Genomic DNA, 12,903 nt, shown 5'->3' on the forward strand with positions numbered 1-12,903 from the left:
TTGGGTCCTTTTGGGGTGTTCTGATCCTTTCCTCCTCCTCTTCCTCCTCCTCCTCCGGGCTTTCTCTGGGATCAGACGATGCCCGGGGGTGTTTTTGGGGTGTCCTGACCCCCCTCCTCCTCCTCCTCCTCCTCCTCCTCTTCCTCCTCTTCCTCCCGCCCCCCTGGAGTCCTCGCAGAGCCCACGAGAGATGTCGGGGGTCCTTTCGGGGTGTTCTGATCCCTCTCCTCCTCTTCCTCCTCTTCCTCCCTCTCCTCCTCATCCTCCCCAGAGCCCGGAGCTCTCCCAGCACGCACCAGGAGATGCCAGGGGGGTCCTTTTGGGGTGTTCTGATCCTTTCCTCCTCCTCTTCCTCCTCCTTCGGGCTCTCCCTGGGACCGGACGATGCCCGAGGGTGTTTTGGGGTGCTCTGATCCCTTCCTCCTCCTCCTCCTCCTCCTCCTCCTCCTCCTCCTCCTCCTCCTCCTCCTCCTCCTCCTCTTCCTCCCGCCCCCCTGGAGTCCTCGCAGAGCCCACGAGAGATGTCGGGGGTCCTTTCGGGGTGTTCTGATCCCTTCCTCCTCCTCTTTTCCCTTCTCCCTCTCCTCCTCATCCTCCCCAGAGCCCGGAGCTCTCCCGGCGCGCACCCGGAGATGCCCGGGGGTCCTTTTGGGGTGTTCTGATCCTTCTCGTCCTCTTCCTCCTCCTCCTTTTCCCTTTTCCCTCTCCTCCTCATCCTCCCCAGCCCCCGGAGCTTTCCCAGAGCTCCTGAGGTGGTGCCGGGGGATCCTTTTGGGGTGTTCTGATCCTTTCCTCCTCCTCCTCTTCCTCTCTTCCCCGTGGAGTCCTCGCAGAGCCCACGAGGGATGCCGGGGATCCTTTCGGGGTGTTCTGATCCCTCTCCTCCTCTTCCTCCACTTCCTTTTGCCTTTTCCTTTCTCCCTCTCCTCCTCATCATCCCCAGCCCCTGGAGCTTTCCCAGAGCTCCTGAGGTGGTGCCGGGGGATCCTTTTGGGGTGTTCTGATCCTTTCCTCCTCCTCTTCCTCCTCCTTCGGGCTCTCCCTGGGACCGGACGATGCCCGAGGGTGTTTTGGGGTGTTCTGATCCTTTCCTCCTCCTCCTCTTTTCCCTTCTCCCTCTCCTCCTCATCCTCCCCAGAGCCCGGAGCTCTCCCGGCGCGCACCAGGAGATGCCGGGGGGTCCTTTTGGGGTGTTCTGATCCCTTCCTCCTCCTCCTCCTCCTCCTCCTTCGGGCTCTCTCTGGGACCAGACGATGCCCGGGGGTGTTTTTGGGGTGTCCTGACCCCCCTCCTCCTCTTCCTCCTCTTCCTCCCGTCCCCCAGGAGCTCTCGCAGAGTCCACCAGGGATGCCGGGGATCCTTTTGGGGTGTTCCGATCCCTTCCTCCTCCTCTTTTTCCCTTCTCCCTCTCCTCCTCATCCTCCCCAGCCCCTGGAAGTTCCCAGCGCTCCTGAAGTGGTGCCGCGGGATCCTTTTGGGGTGTTCTGATCCCTCTCGTCCTCTTCCTCCTCCTCCTCCTCCTCCTCCTCCTCCTCCTCCTCCTCCTCCTCCTCCTCCTCCTCCTCCTCCTCCTCCTCCTCCTCCTCCTCCTCCTCCTCCTCCTCCTCCTCCTCCTCCTCCTCCTCCTCCTCCTCCTCCTCCTCCTCCTCCTCCTCCTCCTCCTCCTCCTCCTCCTCCTCCTCCTCCTCCCCGGGCTCTCTGTCCCCTGTGGGGACCAGGATGATGCCCGGGGGTGTTTTTGGGATGTTCTGACCCTTCCTCCTCCTCCTCCTCTTCCTCCCGCCCAGCTGCAGCAGCTCGTGTACCAGCAGGTGAGGTTGGCCGAGTGCCAGATGACCGCCACCCTCATCAACACCTCCTGCAGCGGTGAGAGAAACCCCCAGCCCCAAAAACCCCCTGGGGACCCCTCCCCACCCTCCTGGGAACCCCCAGAACCCCCCGAGGATCCCCAGAACTCCCTGAGGGCCCCCGGAATCCCCTCCCCACCCTCCTGGGAACCCCCAGAACCCCCTGAGAGCCCCCAGAACCCCCTCCCCACCCTCCTGGGAACCCCCAGAACCCCCCGAGGACCCCCAGGACCCCCTTCCCATCCCTTTTAAACCCCCACCTCTCCCTTCCCACCCTTCTGGGCATGCCCAGCACCCCCTGAGGACCCCCAGAATCCCCCGAGGACCCCCAGGACCCCCTTCCCACCTTCCTGAGGACACCCAGAATCCCCTGATGAACCCCAGGACCCCCTTCCCACCTTCCTGAGGACACCCAGAATCCCCTGAGGACCCCCAGGACCCCCTTCCCATCTTCCTGAGGACACCCAGAATCCCCTGATGAACCCCAGGACCCCCTTCCCACCTTCCTGAGGACACCCAGAATCCCCTGAGGACCCCCAGGACCCCCTTCCCACCTTCCTGAGGACACCCAGAACCCCCTGAGGACCCCCAGGACCCCCTTCCCACCTTCCTGAGGACCCCCAGAACCCCCTGAGGACCCCCAGAATCCCCTGAGGACCCCCAGAACCCCCTGAGGACCCCCAGGACCCCCTTCCCACCTTCCTGAGGACACCCAGAACCCCCTGAGGACCCCCAGGACGCCCTTCCCACCTTCCTGAGGACACCCAGAACCCCCTGAGGACCCCCAGGACCCCCTTCCCACCTTCCTGAGGACCCCCAGAACCCCCTGAGGACCCCCAGAATCCCCTGAGGACCCCCAGAACCCCCTGAGGACCCCCAGAATCCCCTGAGGACCCCCAGAATCCCCTGAGGACCCCCAGGACCCCCTTCCCACCTTCCTGAGGACCCCCATAATCCCCTGAAGACCCCCAGAACCCCCTTCCCACCTTCCTGAGGACCCCCATAATCCCCTGAAGACCCCCAGAACCCCCTTCCCACCCCCCTGACAACTCCATACCACTCAGAACCATCACCCCAAACCATTCACAGAACCCAAACCCCCTCCAGACCCCCAAACCCCTCCAGAACCCAAACCCCATCCCCAAAAAAACTCCTGCTTTGCTTCCCCCCAAGCCGAGAAGCTGCAGCTGCAGCGGCAGCTGGAACAGGCGGGCTCATCCCAAAAAAACCTGGAGGAAAGCGGCCGGCAGAGCCAGGCAGGGCTGGCCAAAGCCACCCAGGAGAGGGACAGGTGCCAGCAGGAGCTGCAGAGCTCCAGGGCCGAGGGGGATCTCAGCAGGATGGAGCTGCAGCTGCAGAGACACGAGTGCCGAGCCCTCCAGAGCGACATGAACAACAAATTCCCCCGCATCTCGGAGCTGGTGAAGCAGCTGCAGTGTGGAGAGGTGGAGAGCGAGCTGAAACAGCTCCGGGAGAGAGCCCTGGCCCTCCTGAGGGAGCACCAGGAGAGGGATTCCCAGTACATCTGGAAAAGCCGCTGCGAGCTGAACGTGCAGCAGTGCCGGCTCAACTGCTCCCGGGAAAAGCAGGAGCTGGAGAACAGGATCCAGGCGCTGGAAAAGAGGGAGAAGGACGGGCTGGAGGAGAGGAAGAGGCTGGAGCAGGAGAAGGAGAAGGTGGGGAAGGAGCTGGAGGAGAAGAGGAAGGAGGCGGCGGCGCAGGCGGAGTCGCTGAGGGAGAAGCTCGGGGTCTGCATGGGAACCAAGGTGGGGACAGGGGGTGTGGGGTGGGGGGTGTGGGATATGGGGAGTGGGGTGTGGGGTGTGGGATATGGGATGTGGGATATGGGATATGGGATATGGGATATGGGATATGGGATGTAGGATATGGGGTGTGGGGTATGGGATATGGGATGTGGGATATGGGATATGGGATATGGTGTGGGATATTGGGATATGGGATATGGGGTGTGGGATATGGGATATGGGATACAGGGATATGGGATATGGGATATGGGATATGGGATATGGGGTGTGGGATATGGGATATGGGATATGGGGTGTGGGGTGTGGGATATGGGGTGTGGGATGTGGGATATGGGATATGGGGTGTGGGATATGGGATATGGGATATGGGGTGTGGGGTGTGGGATATGGGGTGTGGGATGTGGGATATGGGGTGTGGGATATGGGATATGGGATATGGGGTGTGGGATATGGGATATGGGATATGGGGTATGGGATATGGGGTGTGGGATATGGGATATGGGATGTGGGATATGGGATATGGGATATGGGATATGGGATATGGGATATGGGGTGTGGGGTGTAGGGTATTGGGGATGGGGGATTGGGGACATGGGCACGGGACATTTTTTCCTTCTTGACACCTGGATGTTTTGTATGGGAAATTTCCCACTGCCCAGTGTCACCCCTGACCCCTGCCCGGTGTCTTTGCTGTCCCCTGCCCGGTGTCCCCTGACCCTGCCCGCTGTCCCCTGACCCTGCCTGGTGTCCCCTGACCCCTGCCCGGTGTCCCCTGACCCTGCCCGGTGTCCCCTGACCCTGCCCGGTGTCCCCCCTGCCTGGTGTCCCCTGACCCCTGCCCGGTGTCCCCCCTGCCCGGTGTCCCCTGACCCTGCCCGGTGTCCCCTGACCCCTGCCCGGTGTCCCCTGACCCCTGCCCGGTGTCCCCTGACCCTGCCCGCTGTCCCCTGACCCTGCCCGGTGTCCCCCTGACCCTGCCCGGTGTCCCCTGACCCCTGCCCGCTGTCCCCGCTGTCCCCCAGATGCCCCACTTGGATCTGCCGGGCTCGCGGGGTCCGGGCAGCGCCGCCCGCTCCGGCTCCTTCTCCGGCCCCGGCTCCTACATGGAATTCCTGCGGAACCCGGCCACGCTGGGCACCATGGGTGAGTCCTGGTGGCACTGGGACACTTGGGGGGGGTCACTGTGTCATCCCTTCCTGGTGCCTGTCCCCATCCCATCCCAATCCCATCACATCCCCAATCCCAATCCCATGGATTCCATCCCAATCCCATCCCATCCTATCCCAGTCCCATCACATCCCAATCCCAATCCCATGGATTCCATCCCAATCCAATCCCAATCCAATCCCATCCTATCCCAGTCCCATCACATCCCAATCCCAATCCCATGGATTCCATCCCAATCCCATCCCATCCCAACCCCATTCCCATCCCAATCCCATAGATCCCATCCCATCCCAAGGTTTCCATCCCAATCCCATGAATTCTATCCCAATCCCAATCCTATCCCGATCCCACGGATCCCAATTTCACCCCAATTCCACCCCAACCTCATGGATCCCATTCCCATCCCATGGATCCTATCCCAATTCCATCCCATTTCCATCCCAATTCCACAGATCCAATCCCAACCACGTGGATCCCATCCCAACCCCATGGATCCCATAGATCCAATCCCACCCAACCCCATGGATCCCATCCCAATTCCATCCCATCTCATCCCAGTCCCGTCCCAATCCCATTTCCATCCCAATCCCACAGATCCCACAGATCCCATGGATCCAATCCCAATCCTGTGGCTCCAATCCCATGAAACCCACGGATCCAATCCCAACCCCACGGATCCCATGGATCCAATCCCATGGATCCCATCCCAATCCCATGGATCCAATCCCAATCCCACAGATCCCATCCCAATCCCATGGATCCCATCCCAATCCCATGGATCCAATCCCAATCCTGTGGATCCAATCCCATGAATCCCATGGATCCAATCCCAATCCCACGGATCCCATCCCAACCCCACGGATCCCATGGATCCAATCCCATGGATCCAATCCCAATCCCATGGATCCCATCCCAATCCCATGGATCCCATCCCAATCCCATGGATCCAATCCCATGAATCCCATGGATCCAATCCCAACCCCACAGATCCCATCCCAATCCCATGGATCCCATCCCAACCCCATGGATCCCATCCCAATCCCATGGATCCAATCCCATGAATGCCATGGATCCAATCCCAACCCCATGGATCCCATTCCAACCCCACGGATCCCACGGATCCCATCCCAACCCCACGGATCCCACGGATCCCACGGATCCCACGGATCCCACGGATCCCATGGATCCAATCCCATGAATCCCATGGATCCCATCCCAATCCCATGGATCCCATCCCAACCCCATGGATACCATCCCAATCCCATGGATCCAATCCCATGAATGCCATGGATCCAATCCCAACCCCATGGATCCCATTCCAACCCCACGGATCCCACGGATCCCATCCCAACCCCACGGATCCCACGGATCCCACGTATCCCATGGATCCAATCCCATGAATCCCATGGATCCCATCCCAACCCCACGGATCCCATCCCAACCCCACGGATCCCACGGATCCCACGGATCCCACGGATCCCACGGATCCATCCCCATTCCCCAGGGAAGAAGAACCTGGAGGAGCTCCAGCAGATGCTGCAGGTGATGGAGCAGCTCATGGCCACCCTCAAGAGCCCCAGGTGAGGGAGGGGACACAGGTGACACCGGGCCACCCTCCCCGGGACCCGCCCCCGCCTGATCCCGTTTTTCCCGCAGCGGATAAAATCCAGGAAAAACCCCGGGAAAAGCAGGAGCCGCCCAGGAAGTGCTTCCCGCAGCACGGATGGCAGAGCCCGCCCCAGGGCCACCCTCCCGCTGTCCCCGTGTCCCCAAAGCCACCCCGCGTGTCCCCTCGGGTGTATCCCCGCCCTTCGGCTGGAGCGGGACAACAGCCGGGCCCGAATTCCGGGACAAATCGCCAGAATGTGTGCGTGGAAATCCATGGGAAAATCGGGATGGGGAGCGGGAATTCCATCCCGAGGGGCTGGAAATGCCCGAGGAGGAGGAGGAGGAGGAGGAGGGACAGGGATGTCCTTGTCCCCAGAGGATGAGGGACCGCGCTGTCCTTGTCCCCTGCCTCTGAATTTCAGCACAACTCACAACTCAGGACGGAAATCCATGGAAAAATCGGGATGAGGAGCGGGAATTCCATCCCGAGGGGCTGGGATCCATCCCAGCTCCACACAGAGGGGTTGGAAACGCCTGAGGATGAAGGACAGGGATGTCCTTGTCCCCAGAGGATGAGGGACTGCGCTGTCCTTGTCCCCTGCCTCTGAATTTCAGCACAACTCACAACTCAGGACGGAAATCCATGGGAAAATCGGGATGGGGAGCGGGAATTCCATCCCGAGGGGCTGGAAACGCCCGAGAAGGAGGAGGAGGAGGAGGGACAGGGATGTCCTTGTCCCCAAAGGAAAAGGGACCGCGCTGTCCTTGTCCCCCCGGCCCCGAATTCCGGGACAAATCGCCGGAATGTGTGCGTGGAAATCCATGGGAAAATCGGGATGGGGAGCGGGAATTCCATCCCGAGGGGGTGGGATCCATCCCAGCTCCACACAGAGGGGTTGGAAATGTCCGAGGAGGAGGAGGAGGGACAGGGATGTCCTTGTCCCCAAAGGAAGAGGGACAGCGCTGTCCTTGTCCCCCCGACCCCCCCGGAGCGGGGCAGGGATTTATTCCCAGGATTTATTCCCGGCATTTATTCCCAGGATTTATTCTAAGGATTTATTGCTGGGATTAATTCCCAGGATTTATTCACGGGATTTATTCCCAGGATTTATTCCCGGAATTTATTGCCAGGATTTATTCACGGGATTTACTCCCTGGATTTATTCCCAGGATTTATTCCCGGGATTATTCCCGGGATTTACTCCCGGGATTTACTCCCTGGATTTATTCCCGGGATTTATTCCCAGGATTTATTCCCGAGATTTATTCCCGGAATTTATTTCCAGGATTTGGTCCCAGGATTTAGTCCTGAGATTTAGTCCCGGGATTTATTCCCGGGATTATTCCCGGCATTTACTCCCGGGATTTATTCCCAGGATTTATTCCCGGCATTTACTCCCGGGATTTATTCCCGGGATTTATTCCCGAGATTTATTCCCAGGATTTATTCCCAGGATTTATTCCCGGGATTTCCATGCCGCGTTTCCTGTGGAAAATCCTTTTCCTGCGCGGCGGTGCCAGGCGCCACCGCGGCCACCCGGAGTGTCCCGGAGTGTCCCAGAGTGTCCCGGGGTGTCCCGGAGTGTCCCGGAGTGTCCCGGAGTGTCCCAGAGTGTCCCGGGGTGTCCCAGAGTGTCCCGGAGTGTCCCAGAGTGTCCCGGAGTGTCCCGGAGTGTCCCAGAGTGTCCCAGAGTGTCCCGGAGTGTCCCGGAGTGTCCCGGAGTGTCCCAGAGTGTCCCGGAGTGTCCCAGAGTGTCCCGGAGTGTCCCGGGGTGTCCCAGAGTGTCCCAGAGTGTCCCGGAGTGTCCCAGAGTGTCCCGAGTGTCCCGAGTGTCCCGGAGTGTCCCAGAGTGTCCCGGAGTGTCCCGAGTGTCCCGGAGTGTCCCAGAGTGTCCCGGAGTGTCCCGGAGTGTCCCGGGGTGTCCCAGAGTGTCCCAGAGTGTCCCAGAGTGTCCCGGAGTGTCCCAGAGTGTCCCGGAGTGTCCCAGAGTGTCCCCGAGTGTCCCGGAGTGTCCCGGGGTGTCCCAGAGTGTCCCAGAGTGTCCCGGGGTGTCCCAGAGTGTCCCAGAGTGTCCCAGAGTGTCCCGGAGTGTCCCAGAGTGTCCCAGAGTGTCCCGGAGTGTCCCAGGGTGTCCCAGAGTGTCCCAGAGTGTCCCAGAGTGTCCCGGGTGTCCCAGAGTGTCCCGGAGTGTCCCAGAGTGTCCCAGAGTGTCCCAGAGTGTCCCAAGTGTCCCAGAGTGTCCCAGAGTGTCCCGGAGTGTCCCGGAGTGTCCCGGAGTGTCCTGGAGTGTCCCAGAGTGTCCCGGAGTGTCCCGGGGTGTCCCGGGGTGTCCCAGAGTGTCCCAGAGTGTCCCGGAGTGTCCCGGGGTGTCCCAGAGTGTCCCGGAGTGTCCCGAGTGTCCCAGAGTGTCCCGGGGTGTCCCAGAGTGTCCCAGAGTGTCCCGGAGTGTCCCAGAGTGTCCCGGAGTGTCCCGGGGTGTCCCGGAGTGTCCCGGAGTGTCCCAGAGTGTCCCGAGTGTCCCGGAGTGTCCCAGAGTGTCCCGGAGTGTCCCAGAGTGTCCCGAGTGTCCCGGAGTGTCCCAGAGTGTCCCAGAGTGTCCCAGAGTGTCCCTGAGTGTCCCAGAGTGTCCCGGAGTGTCCCGGAGTGTCCCAGAGTGTCCCGGAGTGTCCCGAGTGTCCCAGAGTGTCCCGGGGTGTCCCAGAGTGTCCCAGAGTGTCCCGGGGTGTCCCAGAGTGTCCCGAGTGTCCCAGAGTGTCCCGGAGTGTCCCAGAGTGTCCCAGAGTGTCCCAGAGTGTCCCAGAGTGTCCCAGAGTGTCCCGGAGTGTCCCAGAGTGTCCCGAGTGTCCTGGAGTGTCCCAGAGTGTCCCGGAGTGTCCCGGAGTGTCCCCGAGTGTCCCGGAGTGTCCCGAGTGTCCCGGAGTGTCCCAGAGTGTCCCGGAGTGTCCCGGGGTGTCCCGGAGTGTCCCAGAGTGTCCCGGGGTGTCCCAGAGTGTCCCAGAGTGTCCCGGGGTGTCCCGGAGTGTCCCAGAGTGTCCCGGAGTGTCCCAGAGTGTCCCGGAGTGTCCCGGGGTGTCCCAGAGTGTCCCAGAGTGTCCCGAGTGTCCCGGAGTGTCCCAGAGTGTCCCGGAGTGTCCCGGAGTGTCCCGGGGTGTCCCAGAGTGTCCCAGAGTGTCCCAGAGTGTCCCGGAGTGTCCCAGAGTGTCCCAGAGTGTCCCGGAGTGTCCCAGGGTGTCCCAGAGTGTCCCGGAGTGTCCCAGAGTGTCCCGGAGTGTCCCAGAGTGTCCCCGAGTGTCCCGGAGTGTCCCGGGGTGTCCCAGAGTGTCCCGGAGTGTCCCGGGGTGTCCCAGAGTGTCCCAGAGTGTCCCAGAGTGTCCCAGAGTGTCCCGGAGTGTCCCAGGGTGTCCCAGAGTGTCCCGGAGTGTCCCAGAGTGTCCCAAGTGTCCCAGAGTGTCCCAGAGTGTCCCGGAGTGTCCCGGGGTGTCCCAGAGTGTCCCGGAGTGTCCCGGAGTGTCCCGGAGTGTCCTGGAGTGTCCCAGAGTGTCCCGGAGTGTCCCGGGGTGTCCCGGGGTGTCCCAGAGTGTCCCAGAGTGTCCCAGAGTGTCCCGGAGTGTCCCAGAGTGTCCCGGAGTGTCCCGGGGTGTCCCAGAGTGTCCCAGAGTGTCCCGAGTGTCCCGGAGTGTCCCAGAGTGTCCCGGAGTGTCCCGGAGTGTCCCGGGGTGTCCCAGAGTGTCCCAGAGTGTCCCAGAGTGTCCCGGAGTGTCCCAGAGTGTCCCGGAGTGTCCCAGAGTGTCCCCGAGTGTCCCGGAGTGTCCCGGGGTGTCCCAGAGTGTCCCGGAGTGTCCCGGGGTGTCCCAGAGTGTCCCAGAGTGTCCCGGAGTGTCCCAGAGTGTCCCGGAGTGTCCCAGGGTGTCCCAGAGTGTCCCGGAGTGTCCCAGAGTGTCCCAAGTGTCCCAGAGTGTCCCAGAGTGTCCCGGAGTGTCCCGGGGTGTCCCAGAGTGTCCCGGAGTGTCCCGGAGTGTCCCGGAGTGTCCTGGAGTGTCCCAGAGTGTCCCGGAGTGTCCCGGGGTGTCCCGGGGTGTCCCAGAGTGTCCCAGAGTGTCCCAGAGTGTCCCGGAGTGTCCCAGAGTGTCCCGGAGTGTCCCAGAGTGTCCCAGAGTGTCCCAGAGTGTCCCAGAGTGTCCCGGAGTGTCCCAGAGTGTCCCGGGAGTGTCCCGGGAGTGTCCCGGAGTGTCCCAGAGTGTCCCGAGTGTCCCAGAGTGTCCCGGGGTGTCCCAGAGTGTCCCAGAGTGTCCCAGAGTGTCCCAGAGTGTCCCGGAGTGTCCCGGGGTGTCCCAGAGTGTCCCGAGTGTCCTGGAGTGTCCCAGAGTGTCCCGGAGTGTCCCGGAGTGTCCCAGAGTGTCCCAGAGTGTCCCGGGGTGTCCCGGAGTGTCCCGGAGTGTCCCGGGAGTGTCCCGGGTGTCCCAGAGTGTCCCAGAGTGTCCCGGGAGTGTCCCAGAGTGTCCCAGAGTGTCCCGGAGTGTCCTGGAGTGTCCCAGAGTGTCCCGGAGTGTCCCAGAGTGTCCCAGAGTGTCCCGGAGTGTCCCAGAGTGTCCCGGGGTGTCCCAGAGTGTCCCTGCGTGTCCCGGAGTGTCCCGGAGTGTCCCAGAGTGTCCCGGGGTGTCCCGGAGTGTCCCAGGGTGTCCCAGAGTGTCCCGGAGTGTCCCGGAGTGTCCCAGAGTGTCCCGGGGTGTCCCGGGGTGTCCCGGGGTGTCCCAGAGTGTCCCAGAGTGTCCCGGGGTGTCCCGGGGTGTCCCAGAGTGTCCCAGAGTGTCCCAGAGTGTCCCGGAGTGTCCCGGAGTGTCCCGGAGTGTCCCTTGTCCCCTCCCCGGAGCCCCACGCTGTCCCCAGCGCTGTCCCCGGCGGGATCAGGGCACTGCCACCCCCCCGGGGATGGCGATGCCACCCTGCCCTGCCCAGGGTGACAAAGGTGACAAAAGTGACAAATGTGACAAAAGTGACAAATTGTCCCCAAGGCCTGGGGCGGGGGCGGGGGTGCCTCAGGCACTGCCAGAGGATTTCCTGGAATTCCTCCAGGGATAATCTGGGAGCTCCAGGTGCTTCCCGAGCCCGGGGACGCCGCCGGGGAGGTGGCACAGGGTGGTGGCGCAGCGGGGGGTGGTGGCACGGGGGTGTCCCCAAGAGGTGCCACCGCTTTTGGGGTGGCAGAGCCCCACAGTCCCCGCAGGGCTCGGGGGGGATTCCCATTCCCATCCCAATTCCATGGATCGGGATGGATCCCAAAGCCCCTCCCGCTGAATCCTTGGGCTCTGGTGGCACCGGGGTGTCCCCCGTGTCACACTGGGGGTGGGGACACCTGAATTGGGGACACCCAGGGTGGCTTTTCCCCCTCCAGCTCCCTCAGGCCAGGAAACGAGACCTTTTCCAGGATTTTTTTGGGAATTCGGGACAGGCGGGGATTCCATGGATCGGGATGGATCCCAAAGCCCCTCCCGCTGAATCCTTGGGCTCTGGTGGCACAGGGATGTCCCCCGTGTCACACTGGGGATGGGGACACCCCGAGTTGGGGACACACGGGGTGGCTTTTCCCCTCCAGCTCCCCCCAGCCAGAAAACGAGACCTTTTCCAGGATTTTTTTGGGAATTCGGGACTTGCAGGGATTCCATGGATCGGGATGGATCCCAAAGCCCCTCCCGCTGAATCCTTGGGCTCTGGTGGCACAGGGGTGTCCCCCGTGTCACACTGGGGGTGGGGACACCCGAATTGGGGACACCCGGGGTGGCTTTTCCCCCTTCCAGCTCCCCCCGGCCAGGAAACGAGACCTTTTCCAGGGTTTTTTTTTTTTGGGAATTCGGGACTCGTGGGGATTCCATGGATCGGGATGGATCCCAAACCCCTCCCACTGAATCCTTGGGCTCTGGTGGCACAGGGGTGTCCCCCGTGTCACACTGGGGGTGGGGACACCCGAGTTGGGGACACCAGGGGTGGCTTTTCCCCTCCAGCTCCCCCCAGCCGGGAAACGAGACCTTTTCCAGGATTTTTTTGGGAATTCGGGACTCGCGGGGATTCCATGGATCAGGATGGATCCCAAACCCCTCCCGCTGAATCCTTGGGCTCTGGTGGCACAGCAGTGTCCCCCGTGTCACACTGGGGGTGGGGACACCCGAGTTGGGGACACCCGGGGTGGCTTTTCCCCTTCCAGTTCCCCCAGGACAGAAAACAAGACCTTTTCCAGGGTTTTTTTGGGAATTCGGGACACGCAGGGATTCCATGGATCGGGATGGATCCCAAAGCCCCTCCCGCTGAATCCTTGGGCTCTGGTGGCACCGGGGTGTCCCCCGTGTCACACTGGGGGTGGGGACACCCGAATTGGGGACACCCGGGGGGGCTTTTCCCCTTCCAGCTCCCCCCAGCCAGAAAACGAGACCTTTTCCAGGATTTTTTTTTTTTTTGGGAATTCGGAACTTCGCTTCCCACCAGCAAAGGGGATGACACCAAAGCCACCAAAGCCACCAAA

The 12,903-nt window shown here is 62.1% G+C and overlaps 1 protein-coding gene across 1 annotated transcript in view; it reads left to right on the plus strand.

Annotated features, from left to right (window-relative positions):
- LOC131589492 (trichohyalin-like) overlaps positions 1-6,663 on the plus strand; it is a 9,970-nt gene extending 3,307 nt beyond the window's left edge. Inside the window, exons 2-6 of the mRNA XM_058859057.1 lie at positions 1,719-1,866; positions 3,021-3,613; positions 4,636-4,756; positions 6,285-6,360; positions 6,437-6,663. Coding sequence (XP_058715040.1) covers positions 1,719-1,866; positions 3,021-3,613; positions 4,636-4,756; positions 6,285-6,360; positions 6,437-6,443 — 945 coding nt within the window. The 3' untranslated portion in view covers positions 6,444-6,663. The remainder of the gene's footprint in view (positions 1-1,718; positions 1,867-3,020; positions 3,614-4,635; positions 4,757-6,284; positions 6,361-6,436) is intronic.
- The last annotated feature ends 6,240 nt before the right edge of the window (positions 6,664-12,903 follow it).

Source organism: Poecile atricapillus, chromosome 28 (assembly GCF_030490865.1).
Source record: "Poecile atricapillus isolate bPoeAtr1 chromosome 28, bPoeAtr1.hap1, whole genome shotgun sequence".
Lineage (NCBI taxonomy): Eukaryota > Metazoa > Chordata > Aves > Passeriformes > Paridae > Poecile > Poecile atricapillus.